Below are 18,823 nucleotides of genomic sequence, written 5' to 3' on the forward strand. Positions count from 1 at the left end.
ATGAAATTATAAATCTATTACATGAAGCTATATAAAACTACAAATCTATTATATAAATCTATCACATCTGTAATATGAAATATATAATCAATTCAACATTTAATTTCCAAGGCTGTTCTGCTTGTCTATTTCCTTCTGGCCTTCCTCAGGTTCTTTTCTGTACATTTTTTTTTCCTTTTCCTACCAATTTAGCTTTAATTAAATGTTTTTTTCAATTAACAAACATTTACTTTTTTCTGTTCTAGCCTCCCCCCCGCCATTTCATTGAAAAGTAAAATAATAACCATGTAGCAAATTGTCACAGTTAAGCAAAACAAATTGCCACATGGACATATCCAGAGATGTGTGCCTCATTCTACACTCTGGATCAATTATCTCTGTTAGATGGTAGCTAGTGTGTTTCATCACAAATAACATTGTGGTTGGTCACTGCATTGATTAGACAATTCAAGTCTTTCAAAACTGTTTTATTTTTCACATGCTTGAGGTTATAGTATAAATTTTTCTGGTTCTGCTCATTTCAGTCTGCATAATTCTTCCCAAGTTTCTTTGAAACCATTTTTTTTATATTTCTTATAGCACAATAGTATTCCATTATATTTATATACCATAATTTGTTCAACCATTCCCCAATTAATGAATACCTTCTTAAGTTTCTGTTTCCTCACCACAATAAAAAGAGCTGCTATAAGTATTTTTGTATCTAAAGAACTTTTTCCTCTTTTTTGAAATTTTCTTGTGGGATAGTCCTCCTAGTGGTATTTCTGAGTCAAAAGGGTATGCAAAATTTAGTAAGTTTTGGAGCATAGTTCCATATTACTTTCTGAAATGGATGGACAAATTCAGAGCTCCACCAACAACGCATCAATGCGTCTATTATCCTATAGCCCCTCCAACATTTGTCATTTTCTTTTTTTTGTCAATTCAGTCAACTTGATAGAAGTGAGGTAGAGTTTCATAGTCTTAATTTATATTTCTCTAATTATTAGTCACTTGGAGCATTTTTTCTTATAGCTATAGGTAGTCTAATTTTCTCTCCCTTTGAGAACTACCTGTTTATAGTCTTTGACTATCAACTGAGGAATGGCTTATATATATAAATATGAATCAGTTCCTTATATATCTTAGAAAGAAGACCTTTAACAGAGTGCCTTGCTATGAAGATTTTTGTACCCTAGTTTTCTGTTTCCCCTTTAATCTTAGCTGCACCGGTTTATGCAAAAAATTTCTTAATTTTATGTAATCAAAAATTGTCCATTTTATCTTCTATGATTCTATCTATCACTTATTTGGTCAATATCTCTTAGCCTACTCATAGATCTGAAAGGTACTTTCTTCCTGTTTCTCTAATTTGTTTATGTTTGTTAATCTTGTTATGAATAGGGCATGTATCCATTAGGAGCTGCTTATCTTTGTGAAGTATTGATCTACACATAATTTCTGCCATATCACTACTCAGTTTTCCCAAAATTTTTGTCAAATACTCTTTATCTAATTAGCTGAGGTTTGGAGGTTTAAAAAATATTTGGTTTCTACGTTCACTTGCTTCAGGATGTTGTGAACCTAATCTGCTGTCCTACTGATCAAGCTCACTGTTTTTTTTACTTAATACTAAGTCATTTTGATGATTACTGCTTTGTAGAATAGTTTGAGATCTGCTATTGCTAGGCCGCTTTCATGCCTACTTTTTTTCCTTCATTGTTTGCCTTGAGATAGTTAACCTTTTGTTCCTACAGATGAATTTTGTTATTATTTTTCCAGCAATATTTCTCCAATTATTTAGGTACCTATTTCCTTAAACAGCGTTTTGTAATTATATTCATATAGTTACTGTGTGTATCTCGGTAGGGAGACTACCCAATATTTCATTTTAAAAGTTATTTTAAATAGAATTTCTCTAACTCTTTCTGCTGATTTTGGTTGTTAATAGACAGAAATGCTGATGATTTGTGCAGGATTATTTTATATTCTGCAATTCTGCTGAATTTATTGTTTCAATAAATTTTTTTGATGAACTCTTCAGGGCTCTCTTACATAAACTACCACATCATCTTCAAAAAGTAATAATTTGGGGGCAGCTAGGTGACGCAGTGAGTAGAGCACTGGTCCTGGAGTCAGGAGGACCTGAGTTCAAATTCGACCTCAGACACTTGACACCTGTACTACCTGTGTGACTTTGGGCAAGTCACTTAACCCCAATTGCCCTGCCAAAAAAAAAAAACCAACAAAAAACAAAAACAAAAAAAGTGATAATTTTGTTTCTTCTTTGTCTATGCTTATTCTAGCAATTTCTTTTTTTCATCTTATTGCTATGGCTAACATTTTTAGCACTATATCAAATAGTAGTAGTAATAACAATATACATGTTTGCTTTACCCTTGATCTTGCTGGAAAAGACTCTAGTTTATCCCCATTACAATAATACTAACTCTTGGACTTAAATATATATTATTTACCATGTTAAGGAAAGACCCATTTATTCTCATTTTTTAAAAATATTTTTAACAGAAATACATTGTAATTTGTTAAAAGCTTTTTTCTTCATTCATTGATATAATCATATGAGTTTATTTTCAAATTTCTTGTTGTCTCATGGATTGTTATTAACTTATTATTATTACTATTATTAACTTCTATTTGGTCCATCCTAATTTTCAAGGTTATCTGTTACTTGGGTAAGGTTTTGTATTTCTTCTGCTAAACTGTTAATTCTCCTTCTAATTTTTTTCTCCATAGCTCTCATTTCTTTCCCAAATTTTTCTTTTAATAGTCTCATTTCATTTATAATATCATTTTAACTCTGTTTCATTTCTTCTAAGAATTCTTGCTGACCCTGTGGCCAACATCTGTTTTTCTTTGAGGCTTTGTAGATGTTTTGAAGTTATTCTCCTCTTCTGGAGTTATATCTTGGGTATTCCTAGCACCATAATATCTCTTTATCATGGAAGTATTTTTGTTCTGTTTTATTTTGTTGATAAATTCTTTTTTTCCACCCTTATTTCCTTGATTGGGATTTTGTATTAGGGCTTGGTTCTTTGTGCCTCTGCAGGGAATTCTACTGTCTTGTATGTTGCCAATATGTATTCTCCGGAATTCTGCTGCTGCTTTATCTAGACATTGAGTGTTCTGTTAAGGATCATAGGTGTGTTTCTGGCTAGGGAGCTCCAAGTTTTCAATAAACTCTAAAATAAGCACTATGTCTGAAGCATAGTCTGAGTGTTGCCATCCTGGACTTTCCAAGCTCCTTACTCCATAGTTTGGGTTTAAGTAACAAACTACAGACTGACCCCTGAGTAGAGCACCAGTAAAGGTGCTATCCCGAGTCACTATCAGTTAAGGTGAAGGTGATGCAATTTCAGAACAACAGAGCTATAGAGCTCTCGTGGTTTGAGACCCAAGGCTAAATCTGAGATCCTGCTCTGGCATCAGGATGAAAACAGTGTCATCTATCCTGGCCTAAGCTCAGGGGATGAATCACTATGGAGTCAGATCTTCTGTGCATTTTTTTAATGCTTTAATGACCCTCTCTTCTCTTTTCTCTGTCTCTGTCTCTCTCTCTAACTGATGCTAATTCCTCCAAATAAAAAAAGAAAAACTACACCCTTGTAACAAATACCTATAGACAATAGTAGAAAAGAAAGGTAGAAAGGAAGGAAAGAAAGGTAGAAAGGAAGGAAGGAAGGAAGGAAGGAAGGAAGGAAAGAAGGAAGGAAGGAAAGGAAAGAGGAAAGAAGGAAGAAAAAAAGAATTTCCCACATTACCTAAATATGACAATGTATGCCTCCTCCTGCACCTTTAGTCTCCCATCTCTCTATTAGGAGGTTAGCAATATGTTTCATCATGAGTCTTCAGGAACTGTGGGTGATCACTGCATATATCAGAGGTCTGAAATCTTTCAAAGTTGTTTTTCTTTGTATTGTTTTTCTTAAGGTATAGATTGTCCTCCAGGTTCTGCTCATTCTGAATCACTTTATACAAATCTTTCTTCATCCCTTAAACCTCCATAGTTTCTAGTTCTCTGCCACCACACAAAGAGCCACTATAAATATTTTTTGTACATGTGGATCCCGTTAATTTTTTTTTTTTGTCTCTTTGGGGGATAGTGGTAGCAGTGGCATCACTGGGCCACAGGACATGCTCAGTCCAGTGGCTCTTTGGGCATTGTTTTAAGCTGCTTTCCAGTAGGACTGGACCACCTTGAAGCTTCACCTATAGCACATTAATGTGAGCCTGCCCACCTGCCTCAATAACTGTTTTTTGTCATCTTCTTCAGCATTAAAAGAGAGAGGTGGAGTCTTAGAGTTGTTTTCATTTGCACTTGTCTATTAGTGATTCAGGGTGACAGTAAAAGATTAAAGTTAACATTGGTAGAATATCATAGCATTTGCCCCGGATCACATAAATGTATGCATATTTAATTGAATCTCATCACACTTACCTACATCTCCATAGACATAGAGGCCTTTCGGAGGTTTTCTCTTTGCAAAAAGCTGCAAATTAAGAACAAAATTATAAATCTCTGATCCTGTAATTAAAGTATATATGATTATACAATAATATAAAAATGTTCTTAACCATGATAAATACAAGATTAAGCATGGTATTATATTTAAAAAATTACAAAAATTGGAAGGACCAAGACGGCAAGTTGGATAGAAAGCTAGACTCAGAGACAGTAAGATCTGAGTTCAAATCTGACCTCAGACATTTACTAGTTATGACTCTGGGAAAGTCAGTTAACCTTTGTCTGCTTCAGTTTCCTTGTCTGTAATCTAGAACCAATAAGAGCACCTACCTCCCAGGACTGTTGTGAAGATAAAATGAAATAACATTTGTAAAGCCTTTAAAAACCTCAAAGCGCCATATAAATGCTAGGCATTATTTTTGTGTTATTGTTATTATAAAAAGTTGGCAAGTGAAACAGCCCAAAGTAGATGTTGATAAATCTGCTTTGTGCTCTAATATTGTAATTCTTCCTTTTCTCCTTTTAATGTTTAATACTAAAATCTCCAATTGGCAACAAGCACATATTAAGCGTTTTCTATAGACCAGGCACTACGGCTAAAATTACCCTTAATGCTGACATAAATAAAGCATTTATTAATCTCATTAACTACAAATTATATTAATTATGGATACAATAAAGGTATCAGTTTTTATCTATATATGTGTAATTATAGGGCAAAAAAAATTGAGTTCCTCTAAAGGAGAAATGTCAGACAATTACTCTTTGTGAAGCTTGGAGATCAGGTCACTAACTGCCTAGAGTTACTTATTTTATGTATTAACCTATTCCTTCTGTGGAGATGATCTAGGATAAAAATAAATGAGTTTTCACAAAAGAACCTCTCTAGCATAGTCTTATTTTTTAAAAAATCAAGACCAAAACAAAGAAACATTTCACTTTTCCAGAGGTCATTTATCTGGCCACTCCAAGCCATCCCAAGCCCATTGAAGAATTAGAAAGCTGTTAATTACAAACAAGCAAAGCGGATGTTAAAACTCCATATATCTTAGTGTTAAAGCAGTTGACTCATAGGAGACCTTTTCTCAAGTATTAATTCAAAGTTCTCTACCTTTTAATTTGCCCACAATTCTAAGAAGTTTGGTGACATGGTTTCTCTACCCACAGCAGATTAAAAGCAGTAAATTAGAAAGTGAGAGTATACAAGTGGTAGAAACAATAGCAGAAGTGAGAAGTCTGTCTGACAGCAAGAAACTATAAAAAGGAGGCCCATCAAAAATATAGTAATCTGGAGCCAATTAATGCAAAGACAAAAAGTTCCATGTAATTCAATAGCCTCTCACGGCATCACTGAATTGTAGTGAAGTAAAATAAATTATATTTTTAATAATCTGAATCACTAAAAAAAGATCGTTTCATACATACATGCATACATACATACATACATTACATACATACATGCATAAATACACACACACTCTTAACATAGGAGAAATAAGGTAGGACATTTTTTGAAAATTTTCCATGAAAGCTGGTTAATTAAGAAAATTAAGTTAAATAAGTGTTCGTTATCTGGAAAAACAAAGTTATAAGGATTATCTCCTTTCCTAATGATACCAGACTTAACCTCATTTGATCCTCACAACAACCTTGCGAAGTACGTTCCATAGGTATTGTTTTTTCCAACTTTAAAGATGAGGAAACTGAGGCTGAGAAGATGTTAAATGATTTGCCCATAGTCACACAGCTATTACATGTCAGATTCAGGGTTTTTCCTGCTCCAAGTTGAGCCCTTTTTCCATTATACCATAATGCTAAATGGTATATAATTGTGGTTAAAAAAAAATTGACTCCCAAGCCTTGCATTAATTCAATTCGACAAGCATTTATCAAACACATGAGCAAGGCATAAATGATTATTTGAATTATTTTCCAGACAAAGAATATTTTTAAAATTTAGTGAGTTTCTCCTTCAATATACACCCCCGAACTCCCCTTATCATTATGTCACTATGTAAGCCCAAACCATAAACATGAATTGAGAAGAGGGATTAAATGAATACTAGTCTCTGATTCCACACATCTATAAAGTAAATGCATTAAGGTGAGATCTGGGACAAATGTTATTCCACCGTTCAATCTAGCATAGCAGATTGTGGATCCAGTGGATCAGAAACTGGATTTGGAGTCAAAAAGTCTTAAGCTCGAATCAGGCCTTGGGCACTTACTAGCCATGTGACCCTGGGCAAGGCACTTAACCTCTCTGTGCCTCAATTTCCTCATCTATATAATGAAAGGGTTGTATTCAATGGCTACTAAGATATTTTCCAACTCTAAATCTATGATCTGATGATCCAGTGCAGCCCCATGAGGTTTAACACAGGCACCACTTGGAAAGTAGGTCTCTACTCAAACTCTATCTGAGGTGAACTCTAGATGACGTACTGAAGGAATGACGACCTGAGTCAGCCTCAGTACTTTGGTGCCCTAGACCAGAAATAACTTGGATGATGTGTCTAGAGAAGAAGAGGAAGAAGAGAAGAGAATGCCATTTATTAAAAACTTCACAATGTTCAGCATTCTGGCTGGGCAATCTCCAAACACTGTTCATTTAGAAATCCAGTTCTTTGTTTTTTGTTATTTTGCAAATCCGTGGACTTATTCCAACTTGCCTTACAAACCTCATTCTCTCTCTGTTCTTCTTTGCTGTCTTTACAAAATCCAGCACCTGCCTCTTGTGTCCCTTCTACCTCACCACCATTTGTGCACAGGTATGATCTCTTTTTTTCTATTGTTTCTGCCAGCTGGAAGAGCCTTCCTATATTTCTTTGCACCACTGACTCTCTATACATTTTCAACTCTCAGAAGAAAACATCTTTACTCTCTTGCCAAAACCTGTTAATTTTTCCTCACTTTGCTGTTTTATCATAATTCCTCCTATACACTGGATAGCTGATTTATTTCCAAAGTTCCACAAAAAACAGAATTATGGTCTTAAGTGATTTTAAAACATTTTCAAACAGAAAAATTTCTTCATCAAGTCTAATACCATCCAACTACCTAGACCTACTATTGTTCATTAGAAATCCTTCAAAATAATACTTCCCTACAGAACATTTTTAATTGATGAATCTCAAAGTAACTAATTCATGAATCTTCACAATATTCTTGAAAAGTAGGATTTTAGGGACTACTATAGAACCATATACCTAGTCAAATGTTTGATAAATGCATCAAGTTTCAAGCAATACAAATTAGCCCTAATTTATAAAGAGAACTCAATAACACAATCAGGAATAGAGCTTAGGAGTTCTATTTCCTTATGTGACTACTAATTCTTTTTTCTCTTTTTTCTTGAGTGCCCTGACATACTGTATTATACTTGTATGCCATCTATTTATTATTTGGAAAATGTCAAAAGGAATGATTCAGAAGTCTAAAAGCACAACATAAACGTCCCTTAAACTGAACATGCAGACTCTAAGTAAAATGATAACTAATTTGTACCTAAAAGGTTTTGGTACATACAAGAGTTTTCAAAACTGTAGCTATACATATGTGCATTATGTGCTTTGCAAATTTAGAAGATACTAAGGCACAAGGACACCCAAGAGGATCACCTGAGCAGAAGGTCACCCTCATAATCCCCAATAAAGTAGCAATGGAAACAATGAAAAGAAACACATTTGCCAATAACGCCCACAAAATTAAACATTGCCAAGAGACAAAAAGCCAACCAAAACCGCACTCTGATACCACTGAAAAAACATAAGAGTTGCAGAGGGGGAAAAAAACTCAGAAGAAAGATATACAATTATCAGTATTTGCATGAGAAAAATGCAAACAATTCTAGAATCAGAATCTCAGATTAGAGAGGACCTCCAAGATATATCTAGACCAACACATACCTCAGTAGAGATCCTGTCAACAAAATCTCCAACAATTGTTCTGCAGACTGTCCTTGAAGCCCACTAGCGATAGGGAACTCACAAGCTCCTGGGACAGTCTATTCTCTTTTGGACAGCTCTCAAAAGTAAGTTACATTGAACTGGAATCTGTGTCTCTATGACATAGTTTTCCCCGCTGGGATTAAGCAAAATAATACCTCTTCCTTAAAACAGTTTTTCAAACACCTGGTGAAAGACAGCATGTATCTTCTAAGTTTTCTCTTCTTCAGCTAAACAATCTCAGTTCCCTCAGTAAATTCATGAAATAAAATACTTCACAATCCCAGTAACAATCTTATGTACATGCTGTCAGGTTGTTAACACTGTTCTTTCAAATGTGGCACCCAGAATTGAATACAATAACCCAGACTTAGTCTAACCAGAGTAGTGTACAGAAGGGATGTGATTTCAACTCTTCTGGGAACTTCGCTGAGGCTAATCTTCCCCAAGATCAAATAAGCTTCTTAGACTATGTTACTTTCCTAATTCGTATTGAATTCACAAAACCACGAAAAACCCCAGGTCTTATCTATATGAATGGTTGTCTAGCTTTGTCTCCTCAAGTCTACAAAGATACAGGAGAAAAACAAAACTTCCAGAAGATCAATAACATTAATGAGTATTGATGCAAAAATGTTAAATAAAATATTTACATAATCAAGCAATTTATTTCTTAAGTAGTATTTATAGCAAAAATCTAAGGATGGTTCAATATTAGGAAAAATCAGTAACAAAAATCACATATCGGGGGGCCGAGCCAAGATGGCAGCTGGTAAGCACGGACTAGAGTGAGCTCCGTACCCGAGTCCCTCCAAAAACCTATAAAAATGGCTCTGAACCAATTCTAGAACGGCAGAACCCACAGAACAGCAGAGGGAAGCAGGGCTCCAGCCCAGGACAGCCTGGATGGTCTCTGGGTGAGGTCTATTCCACATGGAGCTGGGAGCTGGGAACTGAGTGGAGCAGAGCCCAGCCTGAGCGGCGTGGACGATCCAGACCAGAAGCCAGGTGGAGGGGGCCCTAGCGCCCTGAATATGTGAGCTGCGGCAGTTACCAGACCCCTCGACCCACAAACACCAAAGACTGCGGAGAAGGTTAGTGGGAAAAGCTGCGGGAGTGGAAGGAGTTCGGGGTTCGGCTTCCAGCCCCGGGGGCAGCGGAGGTGGGGCAGCTACAGATGTTGTTACTTCCGGCTCCAGGCCCACCTGGTGGGAGGAATTAAGTGGCGGATCAGAGCAGGAGTGCAACAGCCTGCTAAAGATCTAAGCCCAGTCTGGACTGGGGGTCCTTGGGGAAGGAGGAGTGCGGCTCTGGCAGAGCTGGCACCTCCCCCCCAAACGTAGAACATAGAACTCGTTAGTCTACAAGCAGTCATACCCCACTGAAAAACTCAAGAGTCAAGTTAGTTGGTTGGGAATATGGCCAGGCAGCGAAAATGCGCCCAGATTCAGTCTCAGACTTTGGATTCTTTCTTTGGTGACAAAGAAGACCAAAACATACAGCCTAAAGAAGACAACAAAGTCATAGAGCCTACAACCAAAGCCTCCAAGAAAAACATGAACTGGCCCCAGGCCATAGAAGAACTCAAAAAGGATTTGGAAAAGCAAGTTAGAGAAGTTGAGGAAAAATTGGGAAGAGAAATGAGAAGGATGCGAGAAAACCATGAAAAACAAGTCAATGACTTGCTAAAGGAGACCCAAAAAAATACTGAAAAATACACTGAAGAAAACAACACCTTAAAAAATAGACTAACTCAAATGGCAAAAGAGCTCCAAAAAGCCAATGAGGAGAAGAATGCCTTGAAAGGCAGAATTAGCCAAATGGAAAAGGAGGTCCAAAAGACCACTGAAGAAAATACTACTTTAAAAATTAGATTGGAGCAAGTGGAAGCTAGTGACTTTATGAGAAATCAGGATATTATAAAACAGAACCAGAGGAATGAAAAAATGGAAGACAATGTGAAATATCTCATTGGAAAAACCACTGACCTGGAAAATAGATCCAGGAGAGATAATTTAAAAATTATTGGACTACCTGAAAGCCATGATCAAAAAAAGAGCCTAGATACCATCTTTCAGGAAATTATCAAGGAGAACTGCCCTGATATTCTAGAGCCACAGGGCAAAATAGAAATTGAAAGAATCCATCGATCGCCTCCTCAAATAGATCCCAAAAAGAAATCTCCTAGGAATATTGTCGCCAAATTCCAGAGCTCCCAGATCAAGGAAAAATACTGCAAGCAGCCAGAAAGAAACAATTTGAGTATTGTGGAAACCCAATCAGAATAACCCAAGATCTGGCAGCTTCTACATTAAGAGATCGAAGGGCTTGGAATGCGATATTCCGGAGGTCAATGGAGCTAGGATTAAAACCTAGAATCACCTACCCAGCAAAACTGAGTATCATGCTCCACAGCAAAATATGGAGTTTCAATAAAATAGAGGACTTTCAAGCTTTCTCAGTGAAAAGACCAGAACTGAATAGAAAATTTGACTTTCAAACACAAGAATCAAGAGAAGCATGAAAAGGTAATCAAGAAACGGAAATTGCAAGGGACTTACTAAAGTTGAACTGTTTTGTTTACATTCATACATGGAAAGATGATGAGTATGATTCATGAGACCTCAGTATTAGGGTAGTTGAAGGGAATATGCATATATATATATATGTATCTATATATATATATATATATATGTTTATGTATATATATAAGTGAATGTGTATGTATGTATATATCTATGTGTATATGTATGTATGTGTATGTATGTGTATATATATATGTGTTTATATGTATGTATGTATGTATATATATATGTAAAAGAGAGAGAGCGGACACAGGGTGAGTTGAGGATGAAGGGAAGATAGCTAAAAGAAATAAAATGAAATTAAGAGATGAGAGAGTAACATACTGAGAGAGGGAGATAGGGAGAGATAGAATGGGGTGGATTATCTCGAATAAAGGTGGCAAGAGGAAGCAGTTCTATGGGAGGAGGGGAGAGGGCAGGTGAGGGGGGAATGAGTGAACCTTGCTCTCATCAGATTTGGCCTGAGGGGGAATACCATACATACTCAGTTGGGTATCTTACCCCACAGGAAAGAAGAGGGAGGAAGATAAAAAAAAAAATAAAAGGCGGGGGGATGATGGAGTGGAGGGCAGATGGGGGTGGAGGTAATCAAAACAAACACTTTGGAAAGGGGACAGGGTCAAGGGAGAAAATTCAATAAAGCGGGATGGGTTGGGAAGGAGCAAAATGTAGTTAGTCTTTCACAACATGAGTATTGTGGAAGGGTTATACATAATAATACATGTGTGGCCTAGGTTGAATTGCTCAACTTCTTAGGGAGGGTGGGTGGGAAGGGAAGAGGGAAGGGAATTTGGAACTCAAAGTTTAAAAACAGATGTTCAAAAGCAAAAAAAAAAAAAGGTTTTTGCATCCAACTAAAAAATAAGATACACAGGCAATGGGGCGTAGAAATTTATCTTGCCCTACAAGAAAGGAAGGGAAAAGGGGATGAGAGGGGAGGGGGGGTGATAGAGGGGAGGGCTGACTGGGTAACAGGGCAACCAGAATATAAGCCATCTTGGAGTGGGGGGGGGAGGGTAGAAATGGGGAGAAAATTTGTAATTCAAACTGTTGTGAAAATCAATGCTGAAAACCAAATATGTTAAATAAATAAATTGCATTTAAAAAGTAAAAAAAAAAAATCACATATCAATACATGAAGAAAAAAATCTGCCAATAAATTATAGTATCCAATTATACAAAAAACTCAAAAAAGCATTCAAATGGAAGGATGTTTCCATAACATTATAAAAATTACTGGTTTGAAACCAAGAGCTAATATAATAAGAAAGAGAACACTAGAAGAATTTCAACTGAAAACAAGAATAAAGCAATGACTATTTATTGTTAACAGTAAATCTGTCCTAACCATAGGATAAGGTAACTAAGGGAATAATTACTGGCAATGAAGTGGTTAAAATATCTCTGCAGATGGTATGGCTATATTTTTAGAAAATCTGAGAGCTTTGAATAAAAAAAAAAAAGGTAAAATACTTACTTTATCATCTCTACAAAAGTCCTTATGAGACTGATCTACATATATATTAAATGGGATCACTGATGAAAATATGAGAGAAATAGTTTTGCTTGAGGGGTTGAGTTTTCTATAGCAAACCACAACTTCACAGTCATAAATGGACTCAAAGTTGTAAAAAAAATACAAAATCCAACTGTGTCTATTTTTTATTTAAAAAAGCATTTGGCTCAGTGAAGCAAAATACAGCCTTAAAAGTCCTAGCAGGGGGTTCTCATGTATATTATTAAGCTCATACAAGACTCTTTGATATATACAGCCATGAGGATAACTTTGTTAATCTTCTTGTGTTTCGTTTCCCCACCCCAGTTCCTCAAACTACACAATTTCCATAACCTACTCTGCCACTCTACCATAGCTATACACAAAGATAATCATACCCTTGATCTTGCCATCACTCATAAACATTCCACTTCCATGTTTATGACCACTGTAACTGCTTTATTTGATCATAACATTTTATCATTCCATCATTCCCTAGACCTTATGAACCCCTACCCCTGTTCGTTATCCTCATCATGACATCCAGTCCCTCTAATCCTCAGTTCTTTCATAAGCCATCAGCCTTGCGACGTCCAAACACTCTTTCCTTCCTTATCTAAACATCTTGGCGAGTAATGTTGAACTCTACACAAGCCTCTATACTTGAATGCCTTGCCCTTTTGTCCTATTGCCAAACATGCCTTGCCAAACTCAATTCTTGAATTATTCCTACCATCTACCTCCTTCACTTCTGTTCACATGCTACTTAAGCAAGCTGTAGAAAATCATAAACCAAGATGACTTGGTCCACTACAAATTTTTGTTACAGAATCTCAATGAGGCCCTTACTGGAGCCAGGCAATCCTTTTATACCTTCTAAATCCATTCCCTTTCCCACTCATCATAGTAGCTATTCTAAATCTCTTCATCTTTTCTCATGTTTCCGATGCCTCTTCTCCACCTTCTCAACTGAGGATTTTGCCTCATGCTTGTCCCCTACTCTTCATCTTATTTCACTTGGATATCTTCCCTCACTAATCTCCTCCTTTACATAAATAGATGGTCCTTCTCCTGGCCAAAGCAGACCCTTTAACACATACAGTGATCCTATCCCCTTCTGACTCCTCCACAAGACTTCCCTTTTCTACTATCCCCTCTCTCTAATCTTCAATCTCACCTTATCTACTGGTACCTTCCCTGCTGCCTACAAACATGCCCATGTTTCCCCAGTCCTTAATCTGGAATCTTGATACAATAAGATTTAATATGGATCCTGCTTTAAACTAATTTGGTCAAATTGTTGGAGTTTATTCCTGTAAGTAACAGAAGAACCTTATATATAATATAATCCCATTTACACCAAAATATTGATTGTAGTATTTTTTGTGGGAAAATTGTGGCAAAGAATTGGAAACAAAGTAGATGCTTATTGATTGGGAATGGCTTAATAAACTGTGGTTACATGAACATAATGGAGTATTACTGTGCTTAAGAAATGACAAATATGATGAATATAGAGAAGCCAGAAAAGGTTTACATGGTCTGATGCAAACTGAAGTAAGCAGACTCAAGAAAACAATAAACACGGTGTATACACAATACACAACAACATAAATGGAAAGAACAACAAACCACAAAGCAATTGAAAGTGAACACTGAAATATTACAGAGAACAAGCTTATTCCCAAAGAAGAGATAAGAGAAGGTACTTTCTCCTACTGCTCTGCAGAAATGGGAAGTCCACAGGGGAGGCCCATTGTATATATTGTCAGATTTTCAATGCATTGAATGTTTTTGATATTTGTTTTGATGAATGTTTTTTTTCGACAAATGTTTTTCTAATTTTCCTCTTTTTTTTCCTCTAAAAATATTCTTTGTTACATGGGACAGCTCTCTGGGTGGAGGGAGGGGAAGGATATAAGAGGAAATTTAGGTGATATAAATATGAAAGAAATTAATAATTATTTTTAAAAGGAAGTGCTTTATTATCAACCTTATTTCTATATAATGCAATCCCATGACATAAGTGCTAGGAACAGCATTGTAATGAGTAAAATGTATTTGGTTTTTTGAATCTTTATTTTTATATATATATATATACTTCAATATGTGGGGAACCCATTTGAATTCTCAGTGTCCTGGTAATTCAAAACACTGTAAACAAGTAATGAAACTATACTGCAAAAGTCTGAATATATAGAAGCTGAAAAGCTGTCTAACTTCCCAACCTGGGTTCCTCTTCAACTCCTCCTTTAGGGCTAACCACTTGCATGGAATGAATGATCTCTCAGACTGACACAAAGCAACAGCTTAAATCAGAATTGAAAACTTACTAACTCTGCTTATTTATACTTTTTGTTGGCAGATATATAAGTAACATGCTCATCTACACTCTGTATCTTCCCCAGGGACCAGCACTGTGCCCTATACACTTACTAAATGCCATATGTACTTACTCATTGTTTGCAGAATTAATTAATTTACTCTGGCTAGGAAACAACGTTTTTGGTTCAAATGGCTAGCTTCTTTAGCTCCTGATAGATTAAAATCAATATATAAACTAAGTACATAAACTAAGTACTTAATGGGGGAAATGACATTAAACAGTTGACAATGTAAGAATTTGGAAGCTTTCTATATTTCATAAAAAGACTTCATTTACTGTAATCACAATAGGAGTATTCAATGTCTTCATTTCTGTGAGTTTAGACAGCTTAATATTTACAAAAGTACTAATCACACTGAAATTCACTTAGAATTCACTAAAAACACTTGCATACGCAAATCACATCCTCCACAATGAGTAATAAACCCAAAACAGTCATGTTTACCTTTCTGCAAAGTAGTTTTCAGAATGTTTTTATATCAAATTTTTTGAGATACTTTTGAACTAGAATTGTCAAAACATATCATGAGCCACTCACTTCAAAAATATCTGCACATTTACACAATAGGCAGGTAAATAAATGGGTTTCCAGATTAGCTGCTAAAACTTTTTAAAATTAAACTACAACAAAACAAACATGCCATCTTTCTGCCCACATTTGATTTAATGATTCCCCTTGTTTCACTTTGTTCCCTGTAGTCTTATTTTTGTTAGGTTTCTTTTTTTTTTTAAACCCACAAGCCAGCTTGGTCAGGAGTGATACCATTCAAGTTACAAAGTAAAACAGCCTATGCTCAGCCTCCTCTAGATTACTGTCCTCCACCTGTTCCCAGGTAACTGTCAGTGTGACAATCAGATGACAAAGGTAGCGTTACTAAAATAAAAAAGAGTGTCGTTTTTAAATTGTTTAAAATGCGACAACACTATTTTTTCCCAATTTTGTTTCCCCCTCCCCAGATCCGTTATTATCTCTCAAACGAAAAAGAATCAGAGACAATGATTCCAGCTGGAATGCTGAGTATAATTACTTCTTTAAAAAGAACTGGCATTATATCATTCTCAACATAGAGCACTTCTTGAGAAAAGTAGATCACTTCAGGTTTCTAAGAACATCTTTAAAAACTAAAAAGCTGAACTACATGTTAGCTCCCATAAATTGCTGTTAAATGAAAATCCTTTTTAATACATTTAGCTAATTTGCAAAAGGCCTCTCTGTAACCTAAAGTACACTAATTTGTTCAGTTTGCTAGCATAATTAAGTCTAATTTAAGTCTCTGAATAACCAGTACGCAGAGTGAAGAAGGGAAAAAAAAAGGTATCTTAGACCAAAACAACTCCAGCATACCAGAGTAATAAACAACTGATAACTTCTAATTAGGACAAAATTTAAAGATTTAAATAACTTCTCAGTGACATTGAGAGGCAGATATCATGGGACAATTAGCAAGGAAAATCCTTCTCACCTATTCCCTCTTGAAGGTCGTTTTAATTCTGACCCCAACAAATTGTAAGGGAATCCAGTAGGAAACATCTGGCTCAAGCCTGCATTGACACCTAGATCCAGAGAACTCACAGAAAGTCAGATTTGTTACAGACCTGAAAGAATTGGGGAATTTTATTAAGATGGGAGGATCCTAAGACCATGTTAAAATAGTGTTGAATTCCTGGAATTAAACCTGCAATTAGAGGCATCTTTTTCTAGATTAAGAAAAGCCAGACTGTGGCCAGATAGCCCCCTCGCCCTCACCAACTGAGACCCACACCCAGAGAACTAGATTGACCTGTGGGGAATAGGCCAACATTTGTTAGGAAGTGTCTTCCTGATGTGTCTTAGTTTATTAACCCTCAAGCTTAACATTTAGCCCAGGCCTGCATTCTCCTTCTCAGAAGCATAAGTAATCCAAAACTATTAAGTCCACAATTTTGTTTAAACTGTAATGCGTTTTTTTCATTGGCATGTACCGAAAAAGCTCAGAACATGGATGAAACCAATTGGGCATGTGACCTTGATGCTGAAGGGAGAAGGATTTGAGAATGACGTCCTAAAGACAAAAAGAGAATTCAAATGAGAAAGCATAGGGATAGTTGTCTAAGGAGACCCATCAGGATGGACAATGAACTCACCTATGACCCGGACTGTAAAATGACATATGACCAATGATGAACACAGATGTATGGCATGGTCATATAAGAAGTGTCAGGAGAGCTAAAGCAAAGAACAGAATGAAGCTGTTGAGAAAGGCTATGTAAAAAGGGCATTTTAGGTAATACTAGGGAAAAGAGAAAGATAAAGGAAGAGAAGGGATGACTACTTGGAATAAATGAAGCAATAACTATTCTTAACTAGCAGGCCATACACAAAACAGGTGGCAGGCCACATATGGCCTGTAGGCCATAGTTTGCTGACCTTTTAGAGGCCTAGTTACATAAAGGGCTTGTAGCTTCTAGCTGAAATGAGCAGACCTCAGGAGTGTCTGATTTATGTCTGACTGATGTCCTCTCCAATGAGTAGACTATAGAAACAAATATTAAGTTGTTTTCCTAAAGGGGAAATTATTTCATTAGACCAGGGGATCTCTCTCTCTGATTTCAGGTACCCTCAGTTTCTTCCTTTTCCCCCAGTCTGGTGTTTGCTTCCTAATCTCACCATAAGAATTTTTAATAAAAGGGGTAACCTTGGAGTTATGAGTCATTTTTTAAAAAAGGCAACATGATAACAGTACAAAAAGTGTTAGATTCAGGGCTCAACGACCTGGATTCAAACCCTATTTCTGCCCCTTACTCCCTGTATGATCTTGGGCAAGATGCTTAATCTTTCTGGTCTTCAGTTACTGTAACGTGAGAAGGCTTGACTAGATGACCCCTAGTCTATGATCTCATGATCTTGGAAAGATTGTGGAGGACAGGAGAGGTCTTCTAGGACTAGACAAAAACAACTTCTGTCCCAATTTTCAAAAAAAGGGCATTCACACATAGATGTCAGAGGATCCATGAACTCAGATTAAATCTTTATTTTTATTCATCTCTAAATAAAATGTAGAATTGCTTTCAATTATTTGAAAACATTATTCTGAGAAGGTATCCAAAGGCTTTACCAGACTTCCAGAGGGAAACACGACACAAAAAATAGTTAAGAGCCCTTGGTCTTAGGGGCAGCTAGGTGGCGCAATGAATAGAGCACCAGCCCTGGAATCAGGAGGACCTCAGTTCAAATCCAGCCTCAGACACCTGACACTTACCAGCTGTGTGACCTTGGGGTTACCCAATTGCCTCGCATAGCCCCTCCAAAAAAAGAACCCCTGGTCTAAAAGAATAAAGCTAAAATAAATAGGATGAATTTCAATATGTTTAAATGTAAAGTCTTACACTGGGGCACAAAAAAATCAATTTCACAACTATAAGATGGTTGAATTATGACTAATAAACAGTTCACTTGGAAAAGATCAGGGAATTTTAATGAATTCATTAACAGTGTGTTATGGAAGCCAAAGCTAATGTAATCTTAAGACTATACAAAGAAGGGTATAGCATCCAGGAGTAGGGAAATAATAAGCTTGATGTGTTTCACTGTGGTCAGACCTTATGTAAAGTATTATGTTCAGTTTTGGTGCCACAGTTCAGGAAGGTCATTGATAAGTAGTGGAGCATCCAAAGAAGTACAACCACAATAATGACAGGCCTCAAGATCATGTCATACAAGGAATAACTGAAGGAAATGGAGAGTTTAATCTCCAGAAGAAAAGACTGAGGAAGAAGGCCTTGCTATTTTTTAAAAGTTATCATATAAAAAAGGAATCAGACTTAGTCTGCTTGAATATAGAGAACAATGCTAGGGACACTGGCTGATTTAGGTTTGATGTAAGGAAGAACTTCCTAACGATTAGTGCTATCTAAAAGAAGACTGGGCTGCCTCAGGAGTTAAGGGGTCTGTCTCACCAGAGATCT

At 36.4% G+C, this 18,823-nt stretch overlaps 1 protein-coding gene across 2 annotated transcripts in view; it reads right to left on the bottom strand.

The window, feature by feature from the left end:
* Positions 1 to 18,823, bottom strand: part of AFG1L (AFG1 like ATPase) — a 180,272-nt gene that overhangs the window by 139,909 nt on the left and 21,540 nt on the right. For both annotated transcript variants that reach the window (XM_036769186.1, XM_036769187.1), the window contains exon 3: positions 4,439 to 4,490. In XM_036769186.1, the coding sequence (XP_036625081.1) occupies positions 4,439 to 4,490 (52 nt within the window). The remainder of the gene's footprint in view (positions 1 to 4,438; positions 4,491 to 18,823) is intronic.

This window comes from Trichosurus vulpecula, chromosome 7, assembly GCF_011100635.1.
Source record: "Trichosurus vulpecula isolate mTriVul1 chromosome 7, mTriVul1.pri, whole genome shotgun sequence".
Classification (NCBI taxonomy): domain Eukaryota; kingdom Metazoa; phylum Chordata; class Mammalia; order Diprotodontia; family Phalangeridae; genus Trichosurus; species Trichosurus vulpecula.